At 38.1% G+C, this 18,735-nt stretch overlaps 1 protein-coding gene across 1 annotated transcript in view; it reads right to left on the bottom strand.

Moving 5' to 3' along the window:
- XRN2 (5'-3' exoribonuclease 2) overlaps positions 1-18,735 on the bottom strand; it is an 85,542-nt gene that overhangs the window by 27,224 nt on the left and 39,583 nt on the right. The window contains exons 16-24 of the mRNA XM_081256666.1: positions 14,575-14,693; positions 11,133-11,268; positions 9,773-9,880; positions 9,582-9,671; positions 8,332-8,404; positions 4,516-4,599; positions 3,579-3,676; positions 2,846-2,925; positions 1,518-1,574 (exon numbers count right to left, since the gene is read on the bottom strand). Coding sequence (XP_081112792.1) covers positions 1,518-1,574; positions 2,846-2,925; positions 3,579-3,676; positions 4,516-4,599; positions 8,332-8,404; positions 9,582-9,671; positions 9,773-9,880; positions 11,133-11,268; positions 14,575-14,693 — 845 coding nt within the window. The remainder of the gene's footprint in view (positions 1-1,517; positions 1,575-2,845; positions 2,926-3,578; positions 3,677-4,515; positions 4,600-8,331; positions 8,405-9,581; positions 9,672-9,772; positions 9,881-11,132; positions 11,269-14,574; positions 14,694-18,735) is intronic.

Below are 18,735 nucleotides of genomic sequence, written 5' to 3'. Positions count from 1 at the left end.
CCAGGATCTGTCAAGTTTGTAACTCTTCCCTTGGGCAAGTCTCTATCCTAATTAGATATTTAAGAAGGATTAACTATTTCTAGAGGGCTGTGAAGGAAGGCCCTTGAGAACATGCTGAGAAACTGAGGAGCACAGCAAACAGAGAGGACAGGTGGGAGTAACTGGCCTGAAGCTCGGCTGGGAGGCAAAGACCCCAGGAGTTAATACGCAGAGTCCACACCGGCTCTGCCGCAGCCAGACTGTGGTGGGCACAGCAGCTTGGCTTATGGTTCTGAATCCCACCCTTAACAAAAGAGCCCGCAGACAAAGAGCCAGGATAAATTATGTGCAAAGATAAACAAAAATTGTGGGTAGAGATAAATAAAGGCAACTAATTTGGGAAGATTTCCCAAATTCACAATGGTTTTCTTTAAGTAAAAGCCTTTCTAGAATGGCAGTTGCTATCTAAATCCATGAAAGACAGGAAAGTAAACATGCTTATACGTCACAATGAGAAATCTAAGTAAAATCCAAAATATTCCCTGAGAATGAGAGAAATAATAATGTGTGGGAAAGGAGTATTCAGGAACAGCTTTTACAAAATCCTTGAATTACTAGAATATTTGCCCTACTCTCATCTAAAGACTGAACAAAAACATAAACCCTGCTATCAAGATTAGTAACTACAGGGCTTCCCTGGTGGCGCAGTGGTTGGGAGTCCGCCTGCCGATGCAGGGGACACGGGTTCATGCTCCGGTCCGGGAAGATCCCACACGCCGCAGAGCGGCTGGGCCCGTGAGCCATGGCCGCTGAGCCTGCGCGTCCGGAGCCTGTGCTCCGCAACGGGAGAGGCCACAACAGTGAGAGGCCCGCGTACCGCAAAAAAAAAAAAAAAAAAAAGATTAGTAACTACATACAACAGTTACATAAGTGAGTAGTAAGTTTGTTGATTTTTATCTAAATAGCTATATTATATTTTACATATTTAGTAGAAAATGCTGTCACCATTGAAGAAATGAAGTATAAGTTTTCCAGAGAGCAGAAATTAGCCCCTTAAGTTTATAATTGTTGATAAAAAAAAACCCCCCAAATTCGTTCTATCTCATCTTAACCAAAATAAAGTATATTAACAGTTTTTTCAACTCAGCAGGGCCACGACTATAAATGTAATAAACAGTCTTACAATACGGTGAAGCTGTGTGGGCCTCTGGGGTGAAGAGGTCTGTTTGCACATACACAGCAAACTACTCCTGGAAACTCCTACTTTCTACCTCCCACTTTTCTAATCCAAGAAGAATTAGAGGTTGTTAGGGGAAACCAGAAAGCAGAGAAGCAAGCTTGTTAAATCAGTAACCTTAACAATATACGTAATTTAAAGTCAAGAGGCTCTACTAGGAGGTCTGCAACACAGGGACTCTCCAATCTCAAAGCACTGCTGGAATAACAGCTACCATTTCCCGGTGAACCAGTCTTCTTAAACTTATGTGCAAGTTCAGAGCTGCATTCTGGGCAAATGTCAGCAGTTTGGGGAAACTTACCTGATCGCAGCATTCTGTGTCAGATCCCTTAACATGGGAACAGGAGAACATACTATTCTAAAAAGAAACAAGAGAAGAACCATCTATTTGTGAATGGTAACCTTTTGGATAAGTGGAAGCAAGATGCTGCTATGTTTCTGAGGAATCATTAAAATGCACCAGCAAAACAACATAATTGTATATATCTTTAGAAAAGGGCCTTGTCTTCCTTGCTTGTAATCTCACTAACAGAAAACAATTATGGGCAAAGGGCTTTTATCAAAATTTGTAAAGAATACCTACAAACCAAAAAGGGGGAGGTGGGGGGACAGATAACTTAACAAAAAACAGAACAGGTGTTTCATAAATGAGCAAAAACAAATAGTTAAGAGGTATACCATACGGCATTCAATTTCATTAGTAATCAGAGAAATACAACTGTCAACCACAAGATCCCAACAAGCATCCACCAAATTGACAAAAATTAAGGTCGTGACAATCCCAAGAGTTTACAAGAACATAGAGCAATAGGATCTCTCACAAACTGACGCAGATTATAAAACAGTGTAATCACTTTGGAAATTATTATCTGATATTATTATCTGATATTATCTAGAAAAGATGAAGATACACATATTTTATGACCCACAATTCTATTCCTGGATCTATATACCCTCGAGCAGCAGTTCTCAAACTCTGATCTCAGAGCCCCTTTACACTCTTAACAATTGAGGACCCCAAAGAACTTCTGTTCATGTTGGTTATATCTGTCAATATTTACCTATTAAAAATTAAAACTAAGACATTTTTTAAACACTAATTTAAAGATAATACTAATAAACCTATTATTGAAAACTTAATAAGACAATTTAGTAATAAACCTACCATTAAGTTATATAACATTTTAATGAAAAAACCACTATATTTTACAAAGCAAAACAAAAACAAATGAGATGAATGGTACTGTTTTAACTTTCTTTAATACATGGCTTAGTATCTATCTTAATAGCTGGATTCTGTTATCCGCTTCTGATTCAATCTCTTGAGATATCACACTACATTTAGCCTCTGGAAAACTCCACCATACACTCAAGGGAGGAAAAGAGTGAGAAAGGCAAACAGCATCATAACACCTTAGTATTATTATGAAAATAGTTTTGACCTTGCGGATTGCCCCAAGAGCTGGGCTTTGACCCCAAGTCTTTTTTTAGTCCAGGGGTATTCTGTTGTTGTTTTGTTTTCTCACTACTTTCTCATTATTACCAGAAAATGAAACATTTAGGCAACAAAGTAAAAATGCTAACTATACATCCTCCCAATCACTTCAATTATATACAATGAATGCTTACTGATCTGGAAGAATGGCTTCTTCATCCAAAGAAAATTTTCCTTGAATCCCATGACATAGTTCAGGTGGTACATCCACTGACTGTGGAAAAACACAGCCCTGATTATACACCCGAAAGAATGGAAAGCAGGGACTAAAACATATGCTTGTTCGTCAACGTTCACAGGAGTAACATTCGTAACAGCTAAAAGGTGGAAAACACTGAAGTTCCCATCAACAGATGAGTGGATAAACAAAATGTAGTGTATACACACAATGGACTATTATTCAACCATAAAAGGAAGGAAATTCTGACACAAGATGGCTGAACCTTGAAAAATTATGCTAAGCGAAGTGAGCCAGACACAAGAGGACAAATACTACTGTATGACGCGACTTAGTGAGGTATCAAGATTAGACAAATTCACAGAGTCAGAAAGAAGAAGAGAGGTTACCAGAGGCTGGGAGGAGGGGAGGATGGAGAGGCAGTGTTCAATGTTGTTTAATGGGTACAGAGTTTCTGACTGGGAAGACAAAGAAGTTCTGGAAACGGACAGTTGGTGGTAGGTGCACAACTTTGTAGATGGTCTTAATGCCACAGAATTATACACTTAAAAATGCTTAAAATGGTAAATCATGTTTATATTTTACCAAATTTAAAAAGGTATTCCTGATGAATTAACTAGGTATCCCTGATTAATTAACCAAATAAATATACTGTTTAAAAACACTTCATGTTGGAAGGGAGACCGTACCTCTGTGGAACCTGTCTTGTACAGCTCTAAAAGGAAGTCGTTCAGTGGGTGATGTTTCCCCACAAATAAGACATCGCCTCCAAGACTGTTTCTTCTAGCTGGGGGGAAAGTAGGAAAAGGATAAAGATCAAACAATTATATCTGCAAGAGCAATTTTTATGACAACAAAATTAAAAGATGCATTGAAATTTTAAAAACGTAAAGTTTGTGAAAAATAATTTAACAATAATAGGTCTAAATAGGTGACATGTCTCTGCAGAAGAAAAAAAAACTTTGACGATAAGGTTTCAAAAATCAATGACTATCAAAAAAAAATTACTAAAATATACCTGAATTATTATGGGATTGCAAGATAAGGGTCAGAGTTTTCTTATTTATACAGAACTCAATTTCTAATTATAAGAAATAAACATTCCCTGAGGAAACACAAATTGTATCACCTGAGAACAAAAATTATCCTAAGGATGGTTGATGGAGATATTATTTCTATACGTTTGTTACACTGGTATTAAATAAATTTTCCAATTGACCCCAGCCTTGCAATTTCCCACTATTTTAACTGTCAGTATTCATGACAAAATCCCACTTTTTGTGAAAAATGACATTTCAAGTTAACACTCTGAGAGCAAATGCTTTTGACTCAAGCTTCAAGCAAAGTTATTGTTATTTGGGGGGTAGGGGAGGAGGAAGAGAAGAAGGGAGATGGAGGAAATCTAATACTTATAACTTAAAAGTTTCATTTAATTACTATTCAATTTACAGATAATAAATTTTAAGAAACAAATTTAACATTTGTTACAAAGAAGAAGTAAAATCAATGATTTATGCCCCCTTTGTGAAAAATTCACAAATGAAAAAAAAAGGTCTAATTTTATAAGGAAACGTGAAGTCTGTGTCCCACAGACTCACTGCTGCCTGAGTGGGGCGTTGGCCTTACTCTCTTCCGGGGTGAGGTCCGGGTACACCTCTTCCAGGGCAGCTCGCAGTCTTCGCTCATCCACGAACGGCAACAGAGCCACACCTGGGGACATAAACGCACACCAACCGCCCAGCTATTAGGGTCACCTAAATTCCAACTGGTCCAAATGAACATTTCTAGTAGAACATCCCTGCTAATATAAAAACATTTGGGAACTGAACTCTAATCTTTAGCCAAAATTCAAATGTAGAAGAAAAAATTCCAAATTTCCCACCCTTAAAATGGCTCATATGGAAAACCATGTTTGATCTTAACTCTGTGATAATAAAATTTTTAAATTAAATGAACAAGTGGCCACCTAGACACCAGCCTCTCTCTCTGTTCTCCCCCTCCTTACTAGATGCCCTCAGGCAAACCAGTCAATCTCCCAAAGGCTTGAGTTCATCCTCTCATCTTTTTAGGACCTTGGTTTCTTCTTTTGTACAGAGATCATTCAACAAAAATACTCAGAAGTTCTGTTTAACTAGAATACTTGAAATGACTCTTGCAGCTCTAAAATTGCATAATATTCTTTTATATTTTTAAGACCTAATAATTAACTTATACACACAAAAATTTTAGACACTTGTTTGCTTAAATTAACTTTGGGGGGGTAGAAGAGATGATTATTTTCAGGCTGAAAATTGTCCCCTGGAGTGTGCTAGAATTGAGATCCTTGCTTTATCTGGATGCGTGTGCATAATCTTCAAAGAAGCACACCAGTAATACAATACCTATTACTAGAAATATATACGGAGTTATTGAAGCATAATAAGTGCTGCTGTATATAGTAAAAATAGTATTTGGGCCAAACAAAAATTTTAAGATAAATAGCAAAGAGACATGTTAAATAGAGCTAAGTGATTTTGAAACTACTGCCACTGAGAACTGCTGTATTTGTGATTTTTTTCCCTTTAAAATGAGAAGTGAGAGGTTTCCAAAGTTGTCATTAATTATTTAGCTACCCTCTTTTCACAGTTAGGAAACGTCTTCCATTGTACTACAAGTAAGGAGAATACCTAGTTAAGGAGAATACTAACTTCTAGCGTGAATTTTATGGGACCTAAAAAGCCGGTAAACACTCAGATGGAAGAAACCTAGGAAGTTGTTCAAGTGGTAATCAGTCATTCACTTCACAAAAGTTAGACCGTGCACAACGACAACATTACCTCGCTTTCCTTTCCTACCTGCCAGATTTAGGATCTGAACAAACTGTCGGAAAGACTTTCCTACAATATCAACTCCAGGAGCTAAGTCCAAGCAGTCAGCAACTTGCAGGGACCACGACAGCCATGTGGTTAACAAGTAAGGGACGAGCCCTACTGGCCAAGGGGGGAAGGAACGCCTTAGGCCCAGGTGTGACGGTGGTGGTGCTTGAGGATGAGTTGACAGTCAATGTAACAGCAGCAGCAGCTACTCTTCTCTGAGCACCTGTGTCCTACGCTACATGCTTTGGTTTACTGAAACCTCTCAACAGCCCAGAGGCAGCCCAAATGGTGGTAATGTTTAGTTAAACACAGCGGTCAGACTCTCTGGGTTCAGATCTGAGTTCTGACACTGTGTGACTCTGATCAAATTACTTAAATTCTCTGTTCATACATAAAATACACAGCATTCGAAATGGCTATGCTCAATTATTATATATAACAACTGTAAGTACACATGGTCAATAAATGTTGGAAAAATACCCAGATACATTTTATCATCTATCATTTTAAGATGTACTCAACTTAGGCAAGAACTGCACTAAGAATTATCATTACTTTCCATACAATTTAAAGATATGTACGGAGAAAAAACTACATCTCCTAACAGTAGTAAGTTTTACCTCAAGAAAGGTATGTTCTTGCTACAGAGTCTAATAAATGAAACTATTTACATAAAATATAAAAATATTAAAGATCTGAGTTTAAACCCATGCTAAAATTCATCTGGAATCTTAAGAGGCCCCAGACAGCCAAAACAATCTTTAAAAAGAAAAATAAAGTTGGAGGACTCACATCTCCTGATTTCAAAACTGACTACAAAGCTACAGTAATTAAAACAGTATGGTGCTGGCATAAGGCAGACATTCTGACCAGTGGAATAAACAGCCCAGAAATAAACCATCATATGCACTCAAATGATTATCAACAAGGGTGCCAAGACCACTCAGTGGGGAAAGGGCAGTCTCTCCAACAACCGGTGGTGGGAAAACGGATATCCACATGCAAAAGAATGAAGTTGGACCCTTACATTACACCATATACAAAAATTAACTCAAAATGGCTGAATGGCCTAAATGTAAGAGCCAGAACTATAAAACTCTTAGAAGAAAATATAAGGAGCAAGCTTCATGACACTGGATTTGGCAGTGATTTCTTACACAACCAAAAGCAAAGGCAACAACAACAACAAAACAGTCCAACAAAAACTGGACTTCATCAAAATTAATAATATATAAAGTACACCTATAATAAAACAACAAAAACTCAATTCAAAAATGGGCAAAGGACCTGAAAAGACAATTTTCCAAAACAAGATACACAAATAGCTAATAAGCACATGAAAAAAGAAACGATCAACATAATTAATCATTAGGGAAATGAAAAATCAAAACCACAGTGACATACCACTTCACACCCATCCAGATGGCTATTATCAAAAAACAAAATAAATACTGGCAAGGGTGTGGAGAAACTAACTGATGTGCACTGCCTTACTTTTCCTTGGACAATTTATACTACAGTGATAGTCAGCAAGTCATCTGCATGTTTATATATTTACTTATTCATTTAACAAACACTTACATAAATAACTTTACTTATTTTTACTTTACTACTTCCTGTTCTCCTATGCCTCCTCTCCCTCTATGTTATTCCTCTACGAAGCATCTTCAAAAACAACCTAAGACCCCAATCTTTTTATCTGTAACACAATATGCCCACAGAGTACAACACTTGCACAGCCCCAATCAACGGGTTGCATTTCCCACTATCATTCTGTTAAAGTAATATGAAATTCCTGTTACTACATAAATCAAAAGTCAACTCTAAAATCTCATAAAATAATTATTTCAATTGGAAAATTATTATTTATTCCCCTTTTCCTCCACAGTTCTCCTTGAGTTATTTTACTGGTCTCTGTGCCCCAGAGAATAATCAGGGAAAAAGAATGAAAGCATGGTATTACCAAACATGCTTATCATTCTAGAAAAATATATGGTGGAAGAAGAGGTTAAAATGATTTGCTGAAAGGGACTCTGGTGTGAAACAACAATTGGCTTACTGTGTGAGAGGCCTTCTTGTATTTTACTGTCATCACACATTTTTTGAGTGGGAAATATCACCTTACATTTAGTACTAATTTTTATTGCCATGCTTTCTACAAAGTCTGTGAACAGAATGGAATGAGAAAACAATATACAGATAAATAAGAAATAAACTTTAAGTATGATTAATGTTAAGTATGTAAACTAAATTTCTAATACATTTTTCAAAAGTTTCCACAGAGTGTAAGTAAATCTCCACATGGACACTCTCATGTTTCTACATTGCTCAGCAACCTCACAAGGCGTCAGCGACTGAAAGGAGCAAGTCCCAAGTCCCATTAATTAATCACAAAGGAGATAAAAAATATGATTAATGTATTTCAACCCATTTGTTTACCATAGTGTGACTATTAAAATATCAATCATTGCTAATCCCAGTTTGGATGGCGAAATATAGAAACTCTTTCATCCCATAAATCATGTTTGTGCACAGTTTTACCAAGAGAAAATTATTTTAACGAAAAGGAATAATGTCTAAATTTTACCTTGCCATGCATACTTCTTCCCATTCAAATCAACAGCAAAGTCTTCCGGGTAGAAGTCAATTATACTAGAATCCTATACCAGGAAGACAAGTAAAGATTCAAAAAGTGAAGTCACATATTTCTGTTACAAAGAATTTGATATAACATTTGATCACGTTATCATGCCTGGTAAGAAAGTGAGCATCCTTTCCTTTTAAAAATGGTATTCCTTGGGCTTCCCTGGTGGCGCAGTGGTTGAGAGTCCGCCTGCCGACGCAGGGGACACGGGTTCGTGCCCCGGTCCGGGAAGATCCCACATGCCGCGGAGCGGCTGGGCCCGTGAGCCACGGCCGCAGAGCCTGCGCATCCGGAGCCTGTGCTCCGCAGTGGGACAGGCCACAACAGTGAAAGGCCCACGTACCACCAAAAAAAAAAAAAAAAGTATTCTTTAAATTGCAGGTCTAGTGAAACAAAATGAACTATTACATACATTTTTTTAAATAAATTTATTTATTTTTGGCTGTGTTGGGTCTTCGTTGCTGCACACGGGCTTTCTCTAGTTGCGGCGAGCAGGGGCTACTCTTCTTTGCGGTGCACGGTCTTCTCACTGTGGTGGCTCCTCTTGTTGTGGAGCACGGGCTCTAGAGCACAGGCTCGGTAGTTGTGGCGCACGGGTTTCGTTGCTCCGTGGCATGTGGGGTCTTCCCGGACCAGGGCTCAAACCCATGTCCGCTGCATTGGCAGGCGGATTCTTAACCACTGTGCCACCAGGGAAGCCCCAACAATTATATTTTAAAAGGTGAAAAAAAAGGCATTATTATAGAGGAATTTTAAAGCAGACAGCTGTGGACCCAGCGTAGAGTGAAGAGCTTACTGACAACCCCACCTCCCAGCTGGGTCTCACTCCTCGCCCACAAAACCAGCTGGAGGGGATTTCAAGCGGGCCAGCCTTAGCTCTAGCAGCCACCACACAGGCTGGAACAGCCAAAAATAATGGCTTACATACAGGTAGGCTGAGAATAAAAAAACTGTTCTAAGAATTTCTCCCAAACACACATGATTTTTTTTTTTTTACTAAGTTGGGTCCTGATGGCCAAGGAAAGCAGAAAAAAAACAAAGTGGTGAAAAATACCCGGAACTCAAATACTTTTACTTTTTTTTCTGCACTTCGCTCTCTTAACTATGAGACGCAAGACGAATTGTGGCTAATGTTGGTAAAATGTACGACAAAAACCCAGTTACCAACACACTCAAAATACTAAAAGACTCACGGGATCACTCATGAGCTTCCGCCATGATGGAGGTAGAAAGTTACCACTGGCAGCTGGAAAAACCCCCATAAGTTGTTCCAGTGGTTTAAACTGTAAAAAAGAAAAAAAAAAAAAAACTTTAACATACAACACACAATTTTTATCTAAGCCAAAATTCTGTAAATTTTATGGCTCTAAATAGTTAAGCTTACCGGTTTCGTACCCTTCTCAAAATCAGAAGCCATATCTGCAATACCTTCAAAGTCTGAAGCGAACGGTGCATAATGGAATGGATAATACCACTTCCAGGACGCACAACCCTGGAATCATTAAAAATAGCAAACCCAAAAATCTATGTTAATGATATACACAGAAAAAAACAAATAAAAATTAGACTATTAACCTATATATTCTATTTATAAAACACGACTTCTAGTTTATATTCCATGCATTAAGTTTTTCCATGAGTCCTAAGTTATTTTGATTAAATCTGAACTTTTTACTTCATATCAATGGCCCCTTGATTCAAATAATACTGCAAAACACCTTTAATAATCAGTAGTTAATACCAAACTTTATATTCACAAACACAATTTGGTGACGATTTTTATTCTTATAATGTGTTTGGTGGCATTTCTTTCAACTCTAGAGCTGCCATCATCAAATAAAATGAAGAGCAGTTGCAGCTGACACTTACTGAGCCTACAGGTGAGGAAGGGACATCACTGTGACTGAGAGTAAAACAGGCAAAAGCTTCATCTTACTATTCCCTATATTTTCAGGGAAAACTTTCTCTTTATTATAAAAATATTTAAGTAAGCCCATCAAAACGGAAACAAGTTATACGCATAGAAAAAAGAAGTCCTCTGATATACGTTTTGACTCTGTGCCTGGTGAATTAAAATCTTGGTAGGAGTAAAACATGAAATTAAAATATTTTACAGTTGATACTCAGCACATTAAATTACTTTCTACTTACTAATTTCAGATCACACCAAACTGAACTTGCTTCACTCTCCGAGCCCAAAACCAGATATTAGCTATCTGTGTTACAATCCCCATGTCTACCTAACCTCTCATCAATCTGACATCCCAATTATCAAAGGCTTTAAGTCAGATACAGATGACTCCAATTAGAAAGCACTTCAAGTAACATCACTACCTTATACGGAGGAAATGGTATCATTCAAATTCCTTTCAAATTCTTACTAGTATTTTCCAGGCTTTGTCCTTTGTTCAGTCATTTAGTGACTATCTATTAGTTCCTCACTTATTTTTTTATTCCAATTAAAAACACACTACACTTTCGTCATTTGAAAGACAAAGTATACTCAACCATACTCCCTGGTGTTGAAATCTTTTGACACAACAAAAAAAATAGCTTTGTTTATATATTAACACCTAAGGAGCTTTAGAAACCAATATTATTCAAAGTAATGAATTTCTAAATAGTAAGCTTAAAGAAAAGTCTAGGTTTAATCTCAGAATAGAGCTCAATAATACACATTATTATAGAAATTATGATCCTAAAATGACTAACTAGAGGTTTAGAGGAAAATATTCTCTTTGTACCTGGTAATAATATCGAAGAACCCAGCAGAGTCCTTCAACGTAAGACTGCACAACTTTACGTCGGAATTTCTCATCAGCTGCATCAACATCAAATTTGTTCTTGTAGTACCGCTGTTTCCAACCAGCTTCCCATAACCTACAAACCAGGCAAAGCCAGTGTATGCTGAATTATTATGGTAACTGTCTACCTGTTTATCACCAAATCAATTTATATTTAATGTCCAGGTGAAATGTAACTGAGTTAAACAGTAATGCTAACAAACACGATTTCATTTAACTATTTCTAAAAAGTCCACTTTCACAGGATTTATTACCAACTTAAAGATAGTTAAACATCAAAAACTCAAACACTGATTCCAGTAAGATCATTATAAAACTACATTTAAAAAAAGAATAATCACTTATGCTAATAAAGTAGATACAGAACACTTGTTTGCTCAAATTTTCATACTGTTTTACATGCTTTTTGATTGCAGAATAATTCTAAAACTACATTTCTTTTTTTTCGGTATGCGGGCCTCTCCTGTTGCGGAGCACAGGATCCAGACGCACAGGCTCAGCGGCCATGGCTCACGGGCCCAGCCACTCCGCGGCATGTGGGATCTTCCCAGACCGGGGCACAAACCCGTGTCCCCTGCATCGGCAGGTGGACTCTCAACCACTGCGCCACCAGGGAAGCCCACTACATTTTTTTTTTTTGATTAACTTTTTGGCTGCATTGGGTCTTCGGTGCTGCGCGCGAGCTTTCTCTAGCTGCGGCACGTGAGCTTCTCATTGCAGTGGCTTCTCTTGTTGCGGAGCACAGGCTCTAGAGCTCGCAGGCTTTAGTAGTTGTGGCAATGTGGGCTTGGTAGTTGTGGCTCACGGGCTCTAGAGCGCAGGCTCGGTAGTTGTGGTGCACAGGCTTATTAGCTGCTCCGCGGCATGTGGGATCTTCCCAAACCAGGGATTGAACCCGTGTCCCCTGCATTGGCAGGCGGATTCTTAACCACTGCGCCACCACGGAAGTCCCTAAAGCTACACTTTAAAATTTGCTGAAGATATTTTTATATAGTTCAAGTTCCTCAGTTTGTTAAAATATATTTAAACTATACAGAGACAGTCAATTAAATTACTTAAAAAAAAGACTTGCATGGGTAATTCTTTTAAAGGTAAAAAGTGATTTATAAAAGAATAATCTAGAAACCAGGCAGAAATTATGCATATACCTAACCTACTCTCCCTATGCTTGGGCCTCTTTGAGCTAAGAGTTGAAGGGAAGGACACGCATGCACATGTGCACACGTATGTATGTATGTATATTCTGGTAAAACTTAGAAGCAGGTCAATTAACTCACTAAGTTATCATTAATCACTGAAAGTACAATGTGAAGAACCACAAAGTACTCATTTCTCATTCTCCAAGAGATTAAAACATTTTCTTGAAGGAACACAAAGAAGCCAAAAAAAATTTTTTTTAATCAGGACAGATCAAGAACATCAAGATGATTCTACAGTAAGGCCATTTTCTACCATGTGCCAGATCTTACAAATTAACTGCAGTCATGTTTCAGAATACAGGTATGCCCTGCTTTTCAAAAGTTCACTTTACACCACTTTGCTTTTACAAAAGACCCCCATTAATACCTGTTTTCTCTAATAGAAAGAAATGCAGAGATTTCGCTTTAAAAAAAAAAAAAAAGGCAGAAAAGTGGGAATCTCGTTTAGCACGTTTGTTTTCAGCGTGCACCCCAGGAGCAGGAGTGGCCCCGCCAGCCCCTTCCCCAGGAATCACACTCAGCGTCTTAACATCCACCGCCAGAGCTGTGAGCTGTGTCTGTGAGCATCTGAGCTTTATCTCCATTTATTTTGTGCAGCAAGATGTGACCTAAGGTAACTGCTTCTTTACGCCATTTAGGCTCTGAAAGGTTTCATAGGCCCCATCCACTTTCGAATACTGGGGAAAACCCGCACACATTACCAATTTTAATTTCCCGCATACACAAAGGATTCACAGAACATCAATCAGGAGAACTATCCTCTATCCATAATGTGGATTATCACCATTTTACAGAAAATATGAACAAAATAAATGCTAAGAATCCCAAGCATTTCTTGAGAAGCATTTCTACCTTGATTATCCACAGCACCGGAATTAAATAATAAAGTACTAAATAAATCAAGTTTACTATTAAGCTAGTATTGATCATGATGACCTCATAGTAAAACAAAAGACATTCTAAGAGGAAATCCATTGTTATAGAAGCAGAGGATAAAAACTCAGGTCAGGTAAATGTTTGATGACCAGTCATCACCGATATTAGAATCTAACATCAAAGAACATTTCTAATCATAAATATAAACACACCACCCACATCCTATATAAGAAGCACGAGATATGGACCACCATTGTTTGCTTAACTTTGAACTATATCATTTTTGCTAAATTCTTAATGAGTTACATTTATTAAGACTGTTGGCCTTTTGCACTTGGAGCCCAGGATTCAAACCTAGATTTAAGCACAGCAGAGGCTGTTAATCTTATTATATGATGATCTCCAACTTCTGGACAAATTAAGAATCAAAGTTTCCCATTATAAATGTTAAGTATGGGACTTCCCTGGTGGCACAGTGGTTAAGAATCCGCCTGCCAATGCAGGGGACTCGGGTTCGAGCCCTGGTCCGGAAAGATCCCACATGCCATGGAGCAAGTAAGCCCGTGTGCCACAACTGCTGAGCCTGAGCTCTAGAGCCCGCGAGCCACAACTACTGAAGCCCACGGGCCTAGAGCCCGTGCTCTGCAACAAAGAGAAGCCACCGCAATGAGAAGCCTGCACACCACAACTAGGGAAAGCCCATGTGCAGCAACGAAGACCCAATGCAGCCAAAAATAAATTAATTCATTCATTTATTAAAAAAATAAATGTTAAGTATACAGCTACAGGTAAACTTCTCTGTCATGAAATATAACTATGCATATACAAGCCTGTGGTTTTTAAAAATATACATATTTATTTCTTAACCAAATAAGTTCTACATATTTCATCTTGAGGAAGAAACTTTTCAACTAAGAAGATTAAAGCAAACCATATCAAGTATCCAAGTGTAACTGAACTTTCTGGGTTAAGCAGCTTGAAAATGTAATCTCCACACAGTGACCTTCAGATCACATAGTCAGAGCTAAACACCTCATGCCTAGCCCATCTAGCGCCTGCTCTCAGAGGGAAAAGTGGCTTGGAGGACGAAAACCTGCATACTAATCTAGATACTTGGGTTTAACAGCTATACCTTACACATCTCACTGGAATTTACTGACTAGTCTAACCCTCCACATTAATTACTGGTGGATAGAAAGATCACAGGCAAGCATCTGAAGGTACTGTTGCTCTGAGCTAACAGCATTAATTAGACCGCCTCTATTTCAGCAATTTGCTAACAGAGTGCTACCAAAAAATGGCTTTACCTGACGTTATCCTCTGGCTCAGGTTCACTGTCACTGTCTTCCGCTTTTCGCTTAATTCCTCCTCTCGGAGACGGGGAGCCATCAGAAGTGAAACTCGCATTAGGAGACACTGAAGGACTCTGCAGACAATTATGACAGTAGAGAGGAAGGACTTAATTATTCATTTCACATAAGAAGTTACATCCAACTGCTACTACCACCATGCTTCACGGTAATACACTTTTTAAGGCTGTTAAATAGATATTGGTAAACATATTTAGAAAGCACAAAGACTGATCTTGGCCTATTGCACTTCCCCAAAAAAGAGTAATATGGTACCAAGCTTCCTATGCTTAAACTCAAAAGAATCTGAACATTCTTAGAGTAAAAACCGCTTCAGAAGAAAAAAGAGAAATTTAATTTTATAAATTTAAAAAATTAACTTAAATATTTATTTTCTTTGGTGATTCGCTAATCTTATGAATTCACGATAACTTTCCACCAACCAAACAGTAAAGGGGGAAAAAGATAAATAAATAAATTAGTAATACATAAAATAGTCAAGCTGGTGAAAATGAAGTTAAATGGTATGTGTTCAACCTAGTATAACCACTCCGGAAAGCAACAGTTTAGTAATAAGACTCTGCCAGATAACTGTTAAATTATTTTACAAACACTATTTTAAAATTCAGTGTACAAATAAAAATCTATTGGTCATCTTAGAAAAATGCACATCTTATTAGTATTTCAAAGACTTGGATACCACTTTAAATTCAGTATTATCTCTTCCCTTTGTACTTAACTCAATGAAGATAGGCACACCCTACAGTATTTTAATTTTAACTATAAAATTAAAGTCTTCTGCAACTTTAGTTTTATGTTAAATGACCAAAAACATAAGTGGCAAAAAAGGTTTTCATAGTAAAAGTTTTGTTCTATTATTCACAATGTATTAGATATTTTGAGTAAACTGAATTTTTTAAATTGAGAGCTCAGGAGGCTATTTTGTTGACACTATAATTAGCATAAAGGTAGTTCATACCACAGGCTAAGAAAGTTTGTTACAACAAAGTAAAATTATATTTCACATAGAGCTTATAATACTTTCCCTTTAAAAATGTATAGTATCAATTTTACTCATGATACTGTATGGCCAATACTGTCCAAAACCCCTCACAAAACCTAGTAAAAAAAATAAATCCAGGAAGGCACTGTTGCACTGGGAAAATGAGACGGGTATTTTCAGTCAGACAGACCTGAGTCTGAAATACCAAACTAGCCTTTCTCGGTGTATGGCCTTGGGCAATTTATTTAACCTGTCAGCCCCAACTTGAAATGGGGATGCTACTGTTCTCTATCTTCACAGATTACTGCAGGGATTAAACGAAACACCACATGTGAAAGATCAATAGCACACCTGACTAAGTCATCACTTTCATTTTTAAACCCCACGCTAATCCATTTGGATTAAATTATGAGAGGAAGTTGGGTAAAAAGCAAACTTTCCCAAATTGACAAAATATAACTTCCATCTTTAGATAACAAAAATAATACACCTTCAAGGAAAACACGAAAGACGGGTGTCTGCTCTTTAATGCTAACCTCCGCCACTGCTCTTTTCTCCTCTCCCTCTGCGGACAAAAGGATTCCTTCCTAAACATACCAGATTCATAACAAGTCATAAAATTTTTTTTAAAAAGCTGTTTTGTAATCATATTCTGTTAATTGAGAATGGCTGCACATACAATGAAACCATACTTCAGAATGCAAAAATTAAAAACACATATATATGAAGAAACAGAAACCGTCTGATAAAACACTGACAATGTTGACCGTCAGCAGACATTGGTCAAGTACTGCAGACTAACATGCCCAAACAGCTCAAAAAATCAATAAACAAAAACACACCAAAAGAGCAAAAATCCCTAACTTTAAAGGCCATCTTTAAATGAACTGGTAATATGGCTTCATGATTACTTTAACTTCAGAACATTCCAGATGAAAATCCCACTTTGCAAAGACTCCAAAAGAAATAAATATGTCAAGAGGAATTAATACAGGATCAAATAAGCAACGTAAACACCAACCTCCCCACTCTCACTCCCATGGGAGACGTTACTCATCAACAGTGGTTCTGGTTCTGTGGAGCCTGACTGTAATATTGCAATCCGTCTCAGGGCAATCACAGGTGACAAAGTTTAATCCGACTGCCTCCCTGACATTAAAAGCACTGTATCGTATCATCAATATGGTGTTTGAGAATGCCAGTCACTTTCAGTTCCACTCTGTGGGGACTGTAGTCACTATGATCTTAAATGATGGACATCAGCTTTTTCTGTTCTACTCAAGTGTCTCACTGCAATCCCTTTCACTGACCCTCCACATCTCACTCTGTATAAGAAGAAAAAAATCAAAAAGGATACATGCACATGTATACGTCTGGCCAAAACGTTTGTTGGTCTTTTTCCATTAAGATGGCTCTAGTAGCACTTAGCTGTCTTTAACTTCATTTGAAACAATTTTCTTTTCTTTTTTTTTGGCTATGTTGGGTCTTTGTTGCTGCACGCAGCTTTCTCTAGTTGAGGTGAGTGGGGGCTACTCTTCTTTGCGGTGCGTGGGCTTCTCATTGCAGTGGCTTCTCTTGTTGCGGAGCACAGGCTCCAGGCACGTGGGCTGCAGTAGTTGCAGCACGCGGGCCCCAGAGCGTGTGGTCTTCAACAGTTGTGGCATGTGAGCTCAGTAGTTGCACCTTGTGGGCTCTAGAGTGTGGGATCGGTAGTTGTGGCGCACAGGCTTAGCTGCCCCGCAGCATGTGGCATCTTCCTGGACCAGGGATCGAACCCATGTCCCCTGCACTGGCAGGCAGATTCGTAACCACTGGACCACCAGGGAAGCCCGAAACAATTTTCTTAGACTGTATTGTGACAGCCGTCATATCAACATGCATTTTAAAAAAAACATCAACATCGGAGAATCTTTGTGTAGCCATTTTAGTATTGAAGATGGAAGAAAAAAGGCAACATTTTTGGCATATTACGCTTTATTATTTCAAGAAAGGTAAAAACACAACTGAAACGCAAAAAAAGATTTGTGCAGTGTACGGAGAAGGTGCCGTGACTGAATGAATGTGTCAAAAGTGGTTTGCGAAGTTTCATGCTGGAGATTTCTCGCTGGATGATGCTCCACAGTCGGGTAGACCAGCTGAAGTTGTTAGCAATCAAATCGAGACGTTAACTGAGAACAATGTTATACCACACGGGAGATAGCCGACATACTCAAAATATCCAAATCAAGCGTTGAAAATCATTTGCACCAGCTTGGTTATGTGAATTGCTTTGATGTTTGGGTTCCACATAAATTAAGTGAAAAAAATCTTCTTGACTGTATTTCCACATGTGATTCTCTACTGAAACGTGAGGAAAACGTTCCGTTAAAACCAATCGTGATGGGCGATGAAAAGTGGACACTGTACAATAACGTGGAACGGAAGAGACCGTGGCTCAAGTGAAATGAACCACCACCAACCACACCAAAGGCCAGTCTTCATCCAAAGAAGGTGATGTTGTGTATGTGGTGGGATTGGAAGGCAGTCCTCTATTATGAGCTCCTTCCGGAAAATCAAACGATTAATTCCAACATATACTGGTCCCAATTAGACCAAATGAAAGCAGCACTCGACGAAAAGTGTCTGGAAAACAGACAGAAAACGCATAATCTTCCATCAGGATAATGCAAGGCCGCGTGTTTCTTTGATGACCAGGCAAAAACTGTTACAACTTGGCTGGGAAGTTCTGAGTCATCCGCTCTCTTCACCAGACATTGCACCTGTGGATTTCCATTTATTTTGGTCTTTACAAAATTCTCTTAATGGAAAAAATTTCAATTCCCCAGAAGGCTGTAAAAGGCACCTGGAACAGTTCTTTGCTCAAAAAGATAAGAAGTTTTGGGAAGATGGAATTATAAAGTTGCCTGAAAAATGGCAGAACGTAGTGGAACAAAAGGGTGAATACGTTGCTCAATAAAGTTCTTGGTGAAAATTAAAAATGTGCTTTTATTTTTACTTAAAAACCAAAGGAACTTTTTGGCCAACTATATATAAGTGAATCATTTTGCTCTACACCTGAAACTAACAGAACATTGGTTTTCTTGTTTTGTTTTGTTTTTTGTTTTTTAATTAATTTA

The sequence above is a fragment of the Mesoplodon bidens genome, assembly GCF_964165515.1.
Source record: "Mesoplodon bidens genome assembly, chromosome: 15".
Lineage (NCBI taxonomy): Eukaryota > Metazoa > Chordata > Mammalia > Artiodactyla > Ziphiidae > Mesoplodon > Mesoplodon bidens.
The sequence above is the reverse complement of the archived record's forward strand: the minus strand, read 5'-3'. Positions and strand labels throughout refer to the sequence as shown.